This window comes from Schistocerca nitens, chromosome 3 (genome assembly GCF_023898315.1).
Source record: "Schistocerca nitens isolate TAMUIC-IGC-003100 chromosome 3, iqSchNite1.1, whole genome shotgun sequence".
NCBI lineage: Eukaryota > Metazoa > Arthropoda > Insecta > Orthoptera > Acrididae > Schistocerca > Schistocerca nitens.
Genome location: NC_064616.1, coordinates 579,694,633 through 579,713,422, shown reverse-complemented (window position 1 = coordinate 579,713,422; position 18,790 = coordinate 579,694,633). Strand labels below are relative to the sequence as shown.

General features: G+C 35.8%; 1 protein-coding gene across 4 annotated transcripts in view; it reads left to right on the top strand.

Annotated features, from left to right (window-relative positions):
- Window positions 1-18,790, top strand: part of LOC126248490 (dynamin) — a 117,730-nt gene that overhangs the window by 59,383 nt on the left and 39,557 nt on the right. For 2 of the 4 annotated variants that reach the window (XM_049949517.1, XM_049949518.1), the window contains 3 exons: window positions 269-388; window positions 1,888-1,956; window positions 17,200-17,406. In XM_049949517.1, the coding sequence (XP_049805474.1) occupies window positions 269-388; window positions 1,888-1,956; window positions 17,200-17,406 (396 nt within the window). Of the gene's footprint in view, window positions 1-268; window positions 389-1,887; window positions 1,957-7,913; window positions 7,929-17,199; window positions 17,407-18,790 lie in introns of all 4 variants that reach the window. The other 2 variants (XM_049949519.1, XM_049949521.1) reach the window with 2 other exon arrangements.

Genomic DNA, 18,790 nt, shown 5'->3' with positions numbered 1-18,790 from the left:
CAAAAAGATAACATTCCAGCATAATTTTGTAGAAGGCAGAATGTATTGTAGGTACTAACTAGTGGCAGGTATACCCAGAATCTTTTGTCATGAAATATCTAAACTATTTTGCTATTCACCACTAAACTAAGTCCCCACCCCCTTTCTTCCCCTCTCCATTCAGGTCTTGGATATGCCCCTTTTGAGCGGGTCATAGAGTATTTACCTTTTTTTTTGTTGACATGTTTCCTGCATCAAACTGAATAAGTTGCTTTTGTTTGTAAAACAGGATTACAAGCAGTTGGAGCTGAGTTGTGAGAACCAAGATGATGTTGACTCGTGGAAAGCATCATTCCTGCGAGCAGGGGTTTATCCAGAGAAGTCAACAGAGCAAGCCAATGGGGAGGAGGTTGGTATTTGTTGTTTACATCTTATTGTAAAGTTGCAGTTGTAAAATCTTCTAATTATCATTAAAGAGGAGAATACATTGTTCACTATTTGAACTAAATATCTCTCATTCAATCTATAAATTGTTGCCTCCTCATGCATACAAGTAATCCTTTTAAAGAATTACTCTTAAAGTGCTAACATCGTTTTGTTGTGGCATGTTTACATTTTCTTACAGCCTGTTACTATCTGGTTATTTTTAGCAAATTGTGTTTGTTTCTCTTTTTTATTTCTAATGTGAAAAGTGTTAGTTGCATTCTTTTTTTTAATTTTTGTAATAAGATACGTTTGAGGAGATTTTGTTAATTGATTTGACTCAGTGAATTCATTTTCTTCATATGGGATAAGTGATAATAAAGAAATATATTGGAAAATATTTCTCATGTTTAAAATACCAGTAACAATTAGTTTATTCCAATGCATTGCAACAAACTGTCCCGTCAGTAATAATTTCTGTTAACTGGTAATACTTTCCATTTTATGATAATGGTAAAACACAATTACATAGAAATAGCCATATGATTGAATATGCTGGATATTCATACTTTCACTACAAAAAGTTTATTTGATATACTTAATAAAAAGTATCACCAACCATGTTAAAATAACATCGGACTTGAATTTTCTAATTTTGTAGCAGTGGTGGGTGGCACCAGTTATTTCTTACACCCAAACCTCCAGATGTCAGACACTCAGATCGATACCAAACACTGTGTATCAATAGAGTATCAACTGAAATACCGATGTAGTTCATGCTGTAGCACCAGAAGTTTGGAATCTAGGCAAACTGTATCTCTGAACTCTGATAGTGAAGATCTCTGGTAGGTGAGTTGGTAGAGCATCAGATTGTTGTATTAAAGATGACGTGTTCAAATCCTAATGGCGGCGATTTTTTTAAAACAAATTACACTTGTAATTTTTGTATGGGAGAACATTTTTCTGTCATGTAAAAGTGCCTTTTGGAGTTTGTAGCAATGTTCTTTTGTCAGAACATGTGTATAGATAGGTGTGATGTTAGCTATACAAATGTACACTCTAGGTACCTTCAGTGCAACACTCTGAAGATCTACCAGCTCACGTACCAGAGGTCTATGTATTCAGAGCTCACCGATATGGTTTGTCTATACTCCACAGTTCTGGTGTTACTTTTAATTACCGTTTACACATCTTTTGCTGGATGACGGCACAAACTAAATCGGTGTTTTGGTTGATACTCTGTCAAAACACAACATATGGTACGGATCTGAGTGTTTGACCTCTGAATGTTTCTGTGTTAGTGGTAACTTTTGCGGTAGTGGATATCAAAATGAGGATGGTATTTCTGTGTGTGCGCGCTTGCAATTTCGCTGCTTGTTTGCCAGTATATAAACGTAAATGACTATGCACCAACTGCTCAGATCAATGTGTTTTTTTTTTTTCTCTCCAGGTTGAAAATGTGTGTGTTCTTTTCCCTCTTTTTAGGTTAGGGTAAGTGTTGAGTCTGGCAAGAGTGGCAGATCAGCTGTCGAAGAAGTGAAGTCATCGGACCTGGTGCTGTTATACTTAAGTTATTTGTTTAATTGTTTTCTTAACATTGAGATTCCATGGCACTACTATGTAGTGTAGCAAAAAAAAAAAAAAGTTCCTGGAGAGTAATTGTTACCATATTTAGTGACATTTTTATCCATTCTTGTATCAACTGTTTTAATATTTTGCTTCTCATTAAAATTAGAGCTACCCTTGTTTTACATGGCTGAATTACTTCAAATGCTTGTCAGTATTTATGAAGGTGTTTCCTTACCCTGTAAATGCGTGTATTTGAAAGAATGTGTGGTTTTTTTTTTTTTTTTGGGGGGGGGGGGGTGTTGGAGAATAGAACACAAGTGTTGACCTGTTTTATACGTTACAGAAGATAGTGCATGGGCAGATGTGTGCTATACTTGGCTTATTAAGAGGAGAAAATGCGCACAAGCAACTTTGTTTATTGATCAGTTTACTCAATGAATTTTTGTCCAGTTTAGGACAAATATTGTTAGTTTGAAGTCTGTTTTCCATACTTAGAGAAACTTTTGAAATTGGTCCTAGGTCATGAACAATTTCTCTATTTTAGTAGTATGATAGCAGGTTGAAGACAGCTGTTTGAACTGCACCATGATGTCATTACATAAGACAGACACAGTCATTTCTATAATATTTAATATTTCTCTGCTGTGTGTGTGTGTGTGTGTGTGTGTGTGTGTGTGTGTGTGTGTGTCTTATCATAGAAATTAGTTTTGGTGATTGTAATTTCTCCATTTCTGTGCCACAGTATTCTTTTTCATATCGATAATGCAGAGACCTCCTTTTCAGACATATCATGCTGTGGCTTTTCATCTTCTATCTTGAATCTTATAATTGTTGATGCTGTAAGGAACTCCTTATCCATTGGAAGCTTTCCCCAGTATCTTCGTGTCTGATATGTTGTTCTTGTTCTTGTTCTTGGTTGTGCCGGCCGTGATGGTCTAGCGGTTCTAGGCGCTCAGTCCAGAACCGCGCGACTGCTACGGTCGCAGGTTCGAATCCTGCCTCGGGCATGGATGTGTGTGATGTCCTTAGGTTAGTTAGGTTTAAGTAGCTCTAAGTTCTAGGGGACTGATGACCACAGATGTTAAGTCCCATAGTGCTCAGAGCCATTTGAGCTATCTTGTGGTTGTGACGCAACAGACAGTCTAGGATATTAAAACTCTTGTAAAAGGAGTACTCAGTTTGCAACTGTAACAATCTTACAGAGAGAGAGAGAGAGAGAGAGAGAGAGAGAGAGAGAGTACAGCTGATAAGTGTGTACCCTCAGGAGGTGTACCTGCCTTCCTGTACTGCCAATAGAAATACATAAAAATAAATTGCACTACTTGTTGGTTTCAGAAGCATAGGTTCTTTTTCCAGGAAGGAAAGAGTAGAAAGGAGGGTGGGCAGGTCAGACCCCCCCCCCCTCCTCAAAAAAAAAAAAAAAAAAAAAAAGAATTTCCTGGCAAAATTTTTGAGAAGGTCCTCTTTCCTCTCAGAAACTAGGACGTATCATTATGAAAGTTAAGGGTGCTGCTTTCTATTTTAACTGTTTGTTTGCAATACTGGGAGTTGTGCCTCGTGAAGATAAGAACTGACTGGCCGTTCTGTCTTCTCTTGATATTAAAAATACTGGCACTTGACATTTGTTTCTTCAAATAATGAACACATCTAAACAAGAATATTAATTTTTGTGGAAGACCATATTGAGCATTGTTGTCACTCTTTTTTTTGTTTGCCCAAATTAGAGTCTTCTGTTTCTCTCAAAACTGTGACTGGAGCTCCAGTCTTCTTGTGTGCATATGTTGACATGTATTTCCTATTAATGAGTTAAATTTTTTTTGCAAAGAAAGCAATGCTGGCATCCCTAATAATAATGTTGTATGGCTGAGTGCCCTGCTGCGAATCTCTCTGTTCGGTGCCACTTCGGTGACTTGCATGTCCCTGAACCTGTGACACCTGGTATTCCCACAAGGTCACCCATCCAAGTAGTAACTGGGCTCACCATTACTTAATTACCGTGATCAGGTGGCTGCTCTATCCAAGACTATGCCATTGACATCATAAATGATGACCTATAGAAATCAAAATTTAAAGTATATTTTAAAGGCAGAACAGAGAGCATCACAAAATCATGATGTTGTTTCCTATTATGGAAGCCTGCAACTGATTCCATTTCATTGGATGTTTTTCATAGTGTTCTGTAAAAGTGTTTATATTTTATGAAAGTTCCTATATATCAAATATTGATTACAACTGTTTCAGTTAAGTTTTGTTTGTAAAAAGTGTTGTTTTTTTTTAAAGGAACTGTAATCTGAAATTACTTTGCACTAAAAAATTAATAAAATCTTCAGATAGAGGTATAACACTACAGTAGAAGTCATGGAATCATATTTATAAGTTGTGGTTAATTCCGCTGTAACTTTATTGCAGATAGTGCAGTCCTAACAAATAGCTGTTGCTTTATGTTTTCCTAAATATTACTACATGTCAACTTGCTGGATTTTCTACTTTCTGTGTGTGATTAACAGATATTTAAATTAGTCTCTCTAGTAAATTGTGGGTTTTATGTGACTTATTTGATAAACTTTGTCTCTGATAAACTTTCATTGCCATTTACAAAAAAATTGTATTTTTCATTGCATGCATTGATTAAACTGGATCAGGCATAATAGTAACTGTTCGAATCTTAGCATGCGTCACCTTACATCAGTTCAGTTTTCAACCTATGTCCATTGATTGTGAATAAGTACCTCTGTTTTTTATTTAATGCCAGATGCTTGAATTACCAATTACTGCTGGTAGGGTCAACATTTTTGACACTAATGTGTGACAGATCATTCGGGTTTCTCATTAAACTGAAGCTTAAAGTAGAAGGAACTAGTGTAATCTGTACTTTACTGAGGACATAGATGTTGATGGAATATCAACCTACCAAAAAGTGTTACAGCTTTAATTGCATTCCAGAAATGTGCATACATTCTAGACTTTAATTTTTAGTGTACATTTATTGGAGGAACACGTCAGTAGTACATTGAATAATAGAGCACATGTTTCGAATGTCAGTTCGGAAAAAACTTGAGCACACAGTGCCCGATATTACTTTTCCTATGATACGTTCTTGATGGTATACAAAAATAGGGCTTTTAAAAATCCACCTATTCATAGTCTTTCATTATAATTGCATTTTAAACATGACCCCATTAGAAAAATAATATTACATGCAGAGAAATTGCTCACAGTTTATTTACTACTCTGCAAAAATTGATTTTCCTGTGAGTGTATGCAGGGCAGTAAGGTCATTTTAGGTTAAGAGATATAAAATAGAGCCCAGTTTGCAAAATAACCTTTCAACAAAAATGCACCACTGTGGAGCCTTGGTGATAAAATAGCAGCCAATCAACAAGTAGCGTGCAAGTGTATGCATGTTTAACGTAACTTGCCCCTTCTAATACTTCTTGTGCAAAAAATTGCAGTTACTGGTTAAATTAGCTCAGGCTTTAAGCTGGACAGTCACGAGACAAACTGAATTCCTATAAACACCTTGTTTGGTAAGATGGACTTTGGTTATTAAATCAACTTTATTAGAACTATCATAATATTATTAAATTATTAACACAGTAATCTACATGACAAACAGTGTCGCAGTAAGGTAGTGGAAATAAAATCTGAAGGTTACTTTTTAATTTTTGTTAATGTACAGGGAACTCGAATGAACTTTAACGAATAGATCAGTAATTGTAAATTAAGACCTTGGTAAAAAAAAGAAAACAGAAATTACTCTTGATTTTTCAGTATTTGAAATTTCAGGCTCCAGTATTGCTATAAAGTGGATGTTATAGAAGAAATTATTGTCGAGTGCTCAAAAATTCATGTGACTGTATGTTCACAGGTGTTAACTGATGTTCAGTAAATGTGATTCTTTATAAGGCCACCACAAACATGCAGCAGATTTTAAATCTGGCGATCTGGAAGCCACTCCCAGGAATCACTGTCCCAAATCAGTTAACTGTTGCTGGAGTACCAAAGTGCAATGTAGTGGAGCATTAACGTGTTGATACAGCATCATTCAGCATATATTTGGGAAACAGTCTTCCAGCAGCAGTGTGCAATTCCACTTGCAAAAATCATAAATAATTCTGTCTATTTAATCGATGAGATGGATCAAAAGGGTTGGATCAAGTTGTCTTGTACAGTTCCATTCCAGACATTTACCAAAAATCTTGCTTGATGACTGTGCTTTTCAATGCTGTAAGGATTGTAACATACTCACCCATTACAGTCATGATATTAACCCTTTCGCTGCTGCATTGTGTGCTGAGTGCGACTTTTTTGTGGCTGTACTGCTTGCCAGATGCTCTACCTGTGCTGAGAGACAGCATTGCAATTGCTGTGAAATACTTATCATTCAATTTTAAGAAAACTATTAGGTGAAATAATTGATTTTTGTACACCTTACAGTCTGATATCGTCGCTCGATGAAGGACTGAATTTCTTTTTGTTATTTGTTGCAGTTACTATGCTGCATCAAACAAAGTAAAAAATTGCCAGAATTTAATAACTTTGCGGAAGTAAAAACGCTTTGCTTAAACTTTGTGTAAGGCTGATCTTAGCTCTTACATTGCAGTATATGAAATGTAAATAAAGATATTAAAATTTTATTTAAAATTTAGAACAGAACAATATCTCAGTTTCTTCTCAAGTTATTGATTGTTATACCCGATGGACGGTAGCGTGCAATGCTACCATTTCAGACTCTGTGCATTATTAATCATGCGGCCATAACAGTCATCATACTTCATAAATGATTAAAGGTATTGAAATGAGGTGTATTGCAGGTGATATGTTGTGTGACAAGTATTCGAAAGTTTTTTATTCACTGAGATACAGAAGTAACTTGCCCGCAGCAGTAAGAGGTCGGCAGAACAGGACAGACAAACATGTCAGTGATGCATCTGAAAACCCAGGGGCGACATTTAACACATTCTCAGCACCATGGAATAGGCAGAGCAGGAAAAGTTAACACATCCACAACAGTTAAAGAGTTAACTTCTTGCTTAGAGAAATAGCCATTGCCGTAAATAAGATGAAGTAGGGAAGATTGACATTGTTGGAATGCTGGCTCTGCCTAAACATGAAGGAATAAAAATATGCACATCGTGGGTAATCTTCCTTCATAACATGGACCTTTTGTACATGGCAAGGATGCAAGTCATTCCAAAAACATGGAGTTGAGCAACAGAATTGATGAGCTTTGGTCGTGCTGCTGGTTGAAGGTATTTCAAAATGTGGGAATAATCCTTTCTCTAATTCTGGAGTCCCACTATTATATGCCACTATGCAGTGTCCTGTCTGGGTGCAAATATGACCATTTCTCTAAAATTCTGACACATCACCCTAAAGGTGGTGACTACTTGTCTCCTGCTTGGGAAATGTTCAGCATACCTTCTTGTATCAAGAACAATGTGTCATTTTGCTTCATAAGCAAAGTAATTGTTGGATAACATACTGTTTGTGTACCTCACCCATTTAGTAGGACAAAACCACACTGCTAGAAACACCTCACCTCCACTAAGTGGAAAACTTGTGCTCCTTTGTCATTTGTCATTGAATGGCAACTGTTTTATAGCCATAGCTCCACAGTGGTGCAGCTCTGACCTGTGGTTATTTGTCAAATTAGGCTTTATTTGATATTCCCCACCCTGATTTGGCATTATCAGAGTTTCTGTATTCTTATATTGTTCAATTATTTGCTACCTTCATTTTTCATAGCAGAAAACATCAAAATTCAGGTTTGCTGTACTTTCAGCAGATGCCGATAGTTTTCTTTTCAAGTCAGGCCACTTGTATTTTAGAACGGGAAAATATCCGTGTACAGAAAATGTAGTCTAGTCAGTAAGTAAGTATAGTTTACTCTGAAACGTTAAACATGATTTTTATTTTTTTTCTTTTGTCTTTCAATCTTGTTGGAGGGCTACGAGGTTTGTACATATGTTAGCTTGCTCCTATCTTATGGCAGTTCATGTGATGTAAAACAGCATGCAATTAATGTCAGTGCACTTACGTATGATCTATAACTCTGTTTAGATGGGTTTAACAGTCAAGATATCTTTAGCAATAGAGAACTGGAGTTTGTGCACCCTGCCTTTAAAAACCCTGTTGCACCAAATTAGTCCTTTTATGGGGCAGTTATGTTGCTGCATGGCTTTGATCTGGGTACATTTTATGGAAAATTGTAGCAAAGGCATGAGTAAGACAGTCGAAAGACGAGACCATTGTTAAAACACAGATTCACTCTGTGACAAATAATATAATTCTGTACTAGAAGATTTTGGTTGGTTCTAATGTTAAATGTGTGATAAATGGGTGTGAAGAGTATTAGCCCCCCCCCCCCCCCCCTCTCTCTCTCTCTCTCTCTCTCTCTCTCTCTCTCTCTCTCTCCCCCCCCTCCCTCCCTCCCTCTCCCTCTCCCCCTCTCCCCCCTCCCCCCCCCTTCCCTCCCTCCCTAAATAGGTTCTTGCAGATAGTGTCTTACTATACAAAAAATGATCTTCCACTTCATAATACTCACTCACTGAAGAGATTTTCTTAAACTGAAGTCAAATATTGATTGTGTGGTGTTAATACTGATACATCTCAATCATATCTATTCATAAGAGTCAGTTGTTTTCATGAAAAAGGGGTGTGTCACAACTTCTCACTGCAACTTAAAAGGAGCAATCTGATAAGAGATATTGCTGCATTTGTTTTGACGCTCTGTTGCAGAGATAAGCAAGAAGTTTATAATTTTCTTCTTGCAGATGGAAACTAAATATGTGGTGAAAACTAAATATGTGGTGAAAACCAGGCAAAGCACCTATGAAAGCCCTATGTCCCTAATCTGACTGTGGCAAGTGTTTTGATTTGGAAAGGAATTCAGTCATAAACATTGTTCTTTTCATTTCACTTCTATGCAGTATTTTGAGACACCATAAAGGAAAATAGAGTCAAGTGCTGCCATAGTATTCACTTATTGCACAACATTGTAACAGGTAACATTTTTTGTGGTTTCCAAGGATGTAGAGTGCATTTCAAAACCTACTGCATCCATTCTGTTGTTCACTTCACTGCACAGTGGCTTCTACACCTAACATTGAAGATATTCGTTTGAAAAATTTTTGGATGATAATGTGGTGAAAGGTGTAGTTCTCAACCGTTTTTCAGTCAACAGTTAAAATATTTGTAAGTGTTGTACAAATGCCACTTTAAAGATGTGAATAGACTGTTGAAGTTCGGTTGAAATTATAATGTCAAAGTGATATGAATAAGTTATATTAAGATGAACAAAAAGTTAATTAAACTAGAATGTTTCTGAACTAAATTTATGTTAACAAGGATGCACTGAATTCTTTCGTGTAGTTAATAAAGAAAAACTAATATTGTTTGGTGTTGGCAGAGCTTATGATGAAGTGGTAGTCTGCAGGATTTTCATTTCATGATTTCAGCTCAGCTGGAGAGTTGGAAAAATTTTGCCATGTTTTATCAGATATTAATTCCATTATTTCCCTCATAATTTAGAGTATAGTATTTTCTGAAGGTCAGAGCTTAAAGTACAGTCATATGACACGTATTTCAGTGTGTACTCATAGTTATTCTGGTTATTGTGTTTATGTGAAACAAATTTGAGTGGTATGTGGTAAAAAAATTTATTCCCATCTAACACAAAGTTTTTGAATTCGAATGGCATACACAGCATTGATGCCCATGTGGATTCAAATAAATGCTGATGTAAAAGTTCATTATAGTTTAACAAAGGAAACAACTTATGTGGAAAAAAAGATTTGATTTGCACAAAATAATACTGCATTCATACATATAGTGATTTTGGAGCAAGTCATTACTTCCGTATTAGATCCTTTGTCAGGGAGCTGAAAGTACTCAATATATATTTTTGTGTGCATAGATAATTGGCAGTAAACATAGCTAATTCTTAGAGATTTTGTGTATACAGTTTTATTAGTTATGGAATGTGTGCAGCTACTATGTTGGTTTGGTCAGAAAGTAATTTACACTTAAAATTATTGGCCGTACAGAGAATACTTACAATAAAACAGGAGAAAAATGAGTAACCCATTTGATTTGGGCTTTTACAGACCTTTAAGGATGTACCATCATTTTTAATTGCATTCATTAGGCACACGATGAATTGAAGGAAATAGTTTAAAGTATAATGACATCAAAATGTTTCTCCAGCTTGCGTGCACACTTGCTGAGAATTATTTCAGGATTAAAATCTCAAATAACCACAGACAGTTGATCGGATGTGTTGTGTAACATGACTTATAAGTAGTTTCCTGCATTCTGAATACATAATTTGTGTGAAGTCAAAACTTCTAGTGCTGTAGTATTTACTGTAATAGTTATGGTACAAGACAGAAGCGGGGGAAAAAAAATTACTAGTTACACTGAATATGTGGTGAAGAATGGTACCATCTGGAGTGTATAAACAAACATATTCTGTAATGAGTTAAATATAAAGGACTTGCGGTTTATACACACAATTTTTATGCCCTAAGTTTCATTCATTAGTCCTCTAAGGTTTTTAAGTGTCTTCTAAGTCCATATCATCATTTATCTGGAGGCTTACGAGAGAAATACTGAAAACATTGCCATGTATTTACTGTTAAATGTTTGTGGTTATTTTAGAAATACTGCCTCAGCTTTTTAGTTGCAATGTTATATCAGTTAGGAAGCTTGTATTATCTGATAAAAACATCATTTATATAATACTGTTACTGATGCAGACCTACTTCTTGCATAATCTGAAAAGTTAATATTCCCAGGGTCTGTCTTGATTAAATTTGTAATGCTCTTTGTAGTTACTACTGTCTTTGATTTTTAATGTAAAATACATGCAGCATATCACCAAATATTCTACTTCCAGACATCTTCCGATGGTGATAAATTCAATTTATAATGTGTACCACCACTCCACTTGCTATGAGTTTTTCCGTCATTTCGTGTTTATGAAGCTACTGCTGAATAATAGTTTCAAAAGTCTTCAGTCTCATATTGAGTTTCTAAATGTAGAAATTTCTCCTTGAATGCATATTGGTTTGTAATTTAATTTTATTGACCATTTCTCCATAAAGACAGCCTATGTTTTTGTCCAGTGTTTCTTAAGATACTTTCAGTGTATCATATGTATTTGGAATCAGCTCTGATAAAGGTCCCTCGTGGGTGGCTTCATGCAGCTGTCAGTGTCAATGTGAAATGAAAGAATATAATCTTCTGGTTGTAGAAATTTTATTTAGCCCATATCACATGAATTACATATGTGGATGACTAGTTTTATAACATTTTATTTACAATAGTAGTCCACCAGTTTTTACAATCTAATAGTTCACGTACATTTAGAACAAAATTTTTTCAAAGTATGGATATCACATACTCTTAACATACATCAGTGTAGTGCTACTGTATGTGGTGCACTGTCTTCTAATCCCGAAAACATAGTTACTTCACTGTAATATAAATAAAAATAATTATCAACATCAAAAGTATGATAAAATGTATCCGAGGTGTATATACCTAGCTGGAGCAGACAACATTATTGTTGTGTCCTATATCAAACAATAAAACTATACCTGTGATGCACATTCATAAAAATACATCTTGTATTCAAAATGTTATTTGCTCTGGTCATGCTAACAGCTGATGGCTCACTGCGTAGCAATAGTATTGAGTTATGGAGTACCACCAGATGGGAACAAGCTCCTACTTAATAATTTGGAAAACCAAATGCATACATCTTTTCTATGTTTGTATAATTTGTACAATGATGCAGTACTCAATACTTCTAAGATATTTTTTATAATATTTAAAACAATTTGATAACAATTTCTTATTAACAGACAAGAAATAGCCATGTCGGGTCACTGCAAATTGGTGCACCATTTAAAAGCAGACAATCCAAGCTACTGACACCTTTTCAAAACATAAGATAATTTCTCAAGATTGCATGATGAAAACCACAAGTGCAATGGACTACACATGTGAGAGGAATTGGCTTTTAAGGAGACATTTTGTTTATGTTCTCAACAGACCATTAATTTACATTTTGCAACATTTATAATGTTTGTTCTTACATTAACAATATGACAGTTAATTACAGGCAGGGTTCATCCGTATTGACGAGTTTGATATATTCATAAAACCCTAATATTACAGAGTGATACAAAGTACATCTGTACCAGTTGACATAATCAGTAATATGCTGTTACAGTCAGTATGACAGTTTATTTATAAGTGGAAGATGTACAGTTTCTCACAATACAATATCTATGTACTTTGCAACAGGTAAAACCATCTATATTTTGTTAAACATTGTAATCAGTGATGAAAAGTATTGTGGGAAGAGGGGAGTAGAAACTGGCCAGAGAGAGGGGGACAGTGTTGGTGGAACCTAGGGTCGTGTTTAAAGATAGCTCATCTTGAGCTTTGGTAAATGTATCCTAGGGACATACTATATGACATGTTGTATCATTTGAAAAATCATCATTCACACTATGCACATAGCAGTGTTCTCACCATTAGTGTAGTTGACCTCCAAGAATGCCTATGATCTGAAACCCATTCTGATTTAATATTGCCAGATGCTTGATAAACAACTGGACAATGAACGGTGTGTTATATGCATATATTAAGTTTTTCAAGTTAACCATAACTGCAGAATTGGTTGTGTGTAAAATGTAACCACTTGTGGTTTTCATCGCACAAACTTTGAAATTATGTTATGATGTTTCAAAAGATGCTGATAATTTGGATTCTCTGCTTTTAAATGGTGCACCTTTTTGCAGCAAGCGGACAAGGCCATTTTGTGTCTTAATAAGAAACAGTTTTCAAATTGTTTTAAATATTATAAAAAAAGATTTTACGAGTGTAGAGCACTGTCCTCAGTGTATGTATTGTAGAAAACGTGTATGTATTAGGTTTTCCAAATTATTAAGTAGGACCATACTGCCATCTGGTAGTACTGTAATACAGTCCAGTTGACTACTGCTGGGCAGTGTGCTGTCAGTTGCCGACAGGGACAGAGCAAGTAACATTTTGTGTACAGTGCACTACATACAATGGCACTAAATTGATGTGTGTTAAGGGTATGTAATGCACATATTTTGAGAAATGTTCTTCTGAATGTAAAAACAAATTTTAGATTTGAAGATGGCAATTAAAGTTTGCTAAAACGAATCCTCCGCATACGAATTCACGTGATCTTGGCTAAATGAAACTTCAACAACCAGAAAAAATATATTTTTCATAGTAAGAGATCACTCTCCTGATGATGATGTTGGGTAACTGTAAATATGAAACATTGCTTAGGTTCACATTAAAAACAAAATGTTTAAAATTTAATTTTATATGCACAGTTGTTAAAACAACCTCAAATCAGTCGGGCACAACATTCATTTCAGGGATCTTTTTTAACAGTAGTAACAAAACTTGAATAATCAAGATTTCTAGCAACAAGTGGGTATTGTTGTTGCGTGCTGGGGCTGTGTAAATAAAATTAATTTATAGAAATGAACCGTCAAATAAGTTGTTGTTATAGGCTGATTGAAAGAAGGTGGTGTGCTGCTAGAATTGAGTTTAGTGACCATAATATTGCTTTTTAAAATAGTTTACTTATATCACAAGCACTAGGGCAGTATGTGGAACTAATTTTATCTTGAAGAAAAGAAATTATTTAAATTTTTAATTGTTTAACACCAAAGCTGCTGTTTATTTTCTGTGTGAATAGTTTTTTGCTTTGGCCATTTTTCTCAAGCCCCCTATTACAGAGAACAAAACTTCTTGTAAGGGGATATGTCGATTGTGGCTAATAATCTTAAGTAGTTATCTTGTATAAAGGGTGTATTTGGTGTGGACAGTTCTATTTATGTCATGACACTTTTAAGGGCCTGTATTAGAGGATGTCACGACTGCGGTTACACCTTATTGTATTATGTTAATATGTATTAATTCTGGTACCTTCATTATACAGCATGGTGTGATCCATGTGACAACAGTATTCCATATGCAACAGAGAATTTGTTGTTATTAGTTTATACTGTATTTCACAGTGGCAAAATTTATCGAAGGTGTGATCACAATTTTCACAGATTGTGATGAAAGAATTTTGTATGAGTCATATATAATCTCCGGTATATTCAGTTTACTTCACGATTATATTAATATCGCTGAGTATATTCAGTGTGACGCACCATCACATCACAGCTGTGAAACAAATTTTCATTTCCTTTTCAGAACTGTTCCAAGGAAACATAAGATAGTGTTTTATACTGTTATAATTTTCAGTGTCTAGTTTGTAGTCTCTTATTTGATAATAGAGATTATACACTGAAATGCACAAAGAAACTGGTATAGGCTGGCATATTCAAATACAGAGGTGTGAAAAAAGGCAGAATATGGTGCTGCGGTTGGCAATGCTTATATAAGACAACAAGTGTGTGGCGCAGTTGTTAGAATACTTCCAGCTGTTACAATGGCTGGATATAAAGATTCAAGTGGTGTTACAGTCAGTGCCCAAGCGATGGGACACAGCATCTCCGAGGTAGTGATGAAGTGGGCATTTTCCCATATGACCATTTCATGAGCGTACCGTGAATATAAAGAATCCAGTAAAACATCAAATCTCAGACATCGCTGCAGCCAGAAAAAGATTCTGCAAGAACAGGACCAATGATGATTGAAGAGAACTGTTCAGTGTGACACTAGTGCAACCCTTCCACAAATTGCTTCAGATTTAAATGCAGGGTAATCAATGAGTGTCAGCATTCGAACCATTCAGCAAAACACCATCAATATGGGCATTTCGTAGCCAAATGCCCACTCGTGTACCCTTGATGACTGCATGACACACACCGAGCGACGTGGCGCACTGGTTAGCACGCTGGAAAATGACGATTCAAACCTGTGTTCGGCCATTTTGATTTAGGTTTTCTGTGATTTCCCTAAATCGCTTCAGGCAGCTGCCGGGATGGTTCCTTTGAAAAGGGCATGGCCAACTTTGTTCCCTGCCTTTCCCCAATCCGATGGGACTGATGACCTCGCTGTTTGGTCTCCTCTTCCAAATCAACCAACCAGCTACAGGACACAAAGCTTTACACCTTGCCTGGACCCTTCAACACCAACATTGGACGGTTGATGACTGGAAACATGTTGCCTTGCCGGACAAGTCTCGTTTCAAATTGTATCAAGTGGGTAGACATGTACGGGTATGGAGACATCATTACAAATCCATGGAACCTGCATTTCAGCAGGGGACTGTTCAAGCTGGTGGAAGCTCTGTAGTGGTGTGGCATGTGTGAAGCTGGAGTGATATCGGACCCCTGATACGTCTAGATAAGACTCTGGCAGGTGAAACATGTGAGCATCCAGTCTGATCACCTACATCCATTCATGTCCATTGTGCATTCTGATGGAATTGGACAATCACAGCAGGACATTGCGACACCCCACACATCCAGAATTGCTACAGAGTGGCTCCAGGAACACTCTTCTGAGTTTAAACACTTCTGTTGCCGTGAAATGTGCTGTTCAGAAGAGATATCCACCCCCTCCTACTCCTATGGATTCATGGACAGCCCTGTATGATTCATGGAGTCCATGCCATGTTATGTTGCCACATTTCTGCGTGCTTGCGGGGGTGTTACATGATATTAGGTAGATGTACCAGTGTCTTTGGCTCTTCAGTGTATAAGAGCTTGTAATGAAATTCTTTGCATCAGTATGTCAAAATTATGATAACACCTGTGATAAATAAGCCACAGTGACTCACAATATAATCCAGCAGGAAGAAATTCTCTATTATATGTAAATTATTGTTGTTACAAGGATCACATCATGCTGGATAATGAATGTACCATAATTAAGAAAAATATATATTATGCACATACATTAAGATAATACAACAAAGTGTGACTACAGTTATGATACCCTTTAACACAGATCTGAGGTACCTTAAGTGTCATGACATAAATAGAACTATGTACCCTAATATTCCTGCATACAAAATACATAAGTAATCACAATATGAACCGTATCATAAGTGTGCCCTTTATCATCGAAACTACTTAGTGAAAAATAAATAGCAGATTTGGTGTTTAAACATTTAAAGATAATGTCTTTTTTTCAGTATCTACATCCAAAATTAAAAATTAATGTTGATTAGTACTGTGTTGTGTATGTCATGATGGTTGGATGAGTATATTTTTTGTTAAATTTTCATAATTTGTTGACTGTGATTATGGTAATAGTATTCAGGATACACTTTTTAACTTGCAGCACTGTGTGCAAAACCTGTCTACATTCATTTTGTGAATAGCAAATGCAGAGTCATATGTAAATTCTGCGTTCTCTGTTGAGCATAATGTATTCATGCACAGTTATGAAATACGGTACATATTCAGGATAGGTAGTGGGATTTGTGTTAAGGAAATTTTTTTGTGCCATTAGTGATTGAGAGGATTTTTCTTCTCCCTTCTCAAAAAAAGTAACATACTTAATGTTCCATTCTTTCCTTTTCCTTGTATTGCCCTACTGCCCCCCCCCCCCCTCTCTCTCTCTCTCTCTCTCTATCTCTCTATCTATCTATCTATCTATCTAACTAACTAACTTGTTTGCTCTTACTCGTGGCAACTGTTCTGTATGTTACATTGCCTCCAAAACTATGGAACATTAGTAACTACTCAGTTTTGTATCTTGTTTGCTTGTGTGCTGACTGACATACTCATCCTTAACTAACATGCACCAACACTTACTGCATTGTTCATGCTCATTAATTTCTGGAGCAACAGCTTTATGTTCCAAAAGCATGAAATACATTAATTTTTGTGTGTCTCTTTCTCTCTCTTAGTCAGATAACAGAGTTCTATGTAAAGTTTTATGTAAGCACTTTACTCCATTTATTGTAGTATGAAGGAATGAATTTGATAACCTTTGCAATAATGGATCACAGCAGAAATAATGGTTAGAGTATTTAGTTGTAGGGTGTGGTCTGCACATGTTAATTTGCATGAAGTAATTTGTCTTTCAGGTAGTGCTAGGGATTGTGCACAACACTTTGAAATCTTTTTAGTAGTTGTAGATTGTAGAGTTTGAAATTAACAGATCTCAGTGAAAATGGAGTCTGTTCTAATATAATGTAAAAATTGTGTGTTAGTGTGTTTCTCTGGCCTCTGAATAGAAAAATAATGTATTTTTACCCAACAGGGCGCTGGGGAAGGAAGTTCTTCGATGGATCCACAGCTGGAGCGCCAAGTTGAAACAATCAGGAATTTGGTCGATTCTTACATGAAAATAGTTACAAAGACAACTAGGGATCTTGTCCCAAAAGCAATCATGCTAATGATAATCAACAATACAAAGGACTTTATCAATGGTGAGCTGTTGGCACACTTGTATGCCTCTGGAGATCAGGTAATTCAGCTTCTTTTCTAATTCTGCAGTGACACACTATATTTATATATGTGATTTTAGGCTGTTAGGGAAAAAGAGTATTAAGTCAGAAAATGGTTAAAATGAAGTAAGATGTGGGACAATCCATGCGAAGTCAAGCAAGCCATCTTGCCCACTATCCCAGGTTGGGATGAAACGTGACTGATTTGTTCTGCATATGGAACCATACCATATTTTAGCATTTCATCTCGGTCTGTGCTTTGCATTTTCTAGCATTTCAAACTTTGAAATTTTTTAACACTGTGATAATGTGAAATAATTCTTGCTAACATTTTGAAAATAAATTACAGTTTCTTCTTTAATCATCCAATATGTGCGAAATTTTTGTAATTGTTTACTACAAAGTATTTTAAAAAATGGTTCATTACCTTGAGTATTGTATAAAAGAAAGGGATAATCTTCAAAATTTTCTTCCCAAAATAATCTTCAAAGCATAGGATATCACATAGAGAAACAAAATAAGTGGGTCTTTTTGTTCCTTTGCTGGTTTTTTTTTATTTTTTTTATTTTATTCTATTTTTTTTTTTTAATTGGAAATTTTAGGCTAGTTTCTTATTCATGTCTCATATCATCAGTTATTCTTCTTCTTAAAGAAGAGCAAATTGGCCAGATTTCGTCAGAATCTGAGAAGATGGGTGAGAAAAAATGACTTCATGGTTGAACTAACATGGAGTGATCCATATACTACATCGAGTACTGGATTGCACTGTTTTATTTAGTACAACTTGTTTAATCTTCAATGAATACTCCTCACGATATTCTAATGTGGGACAACAAGTGAGTGGACAGGGTTTATAAAAGATACAGAGGATAAGTTTGTTGATGATAGTGATAATTTTTGACTCTACTGTGATTTTAATGAAATAGAATTATTTATGTGAAAGTAGTGATGAACATAGTGAGGATGAATAAATTGGTGTAAACATAATGTGTTGAGAGATGTTTGAAAAGAAAGAAAAGAAAAATTAGTTCACACTAAACTATTAATCCACTTTTTGAACTACGAAGGGGGCGGGGTTGGGGGGAGGGGGTGCTGAAAAGTAATGGCTATGAATTTTTTATTTGAAAACTCCTAATGCTTTTTAAGTAAAACAAATGTTATTAACATTCTTCATCTTTATTCTTTGTGTCTATCACTAGAGGACTCTGAATTGTGGAGTGTAACATGGCGTGCAGTAATGTAACTACATTGGTGTGTGAGAAACAATGCTGTAATCAAGTTAAACTTGGAATACCCTCAGTCAGCACGACAGTGCTAGACCACAAATGAGCGCTGCAACAATCCAGTGCATTGCGATCACTGTTATCAATCACCCTCCATACAGTCCTGACTTGGCTCCATCTG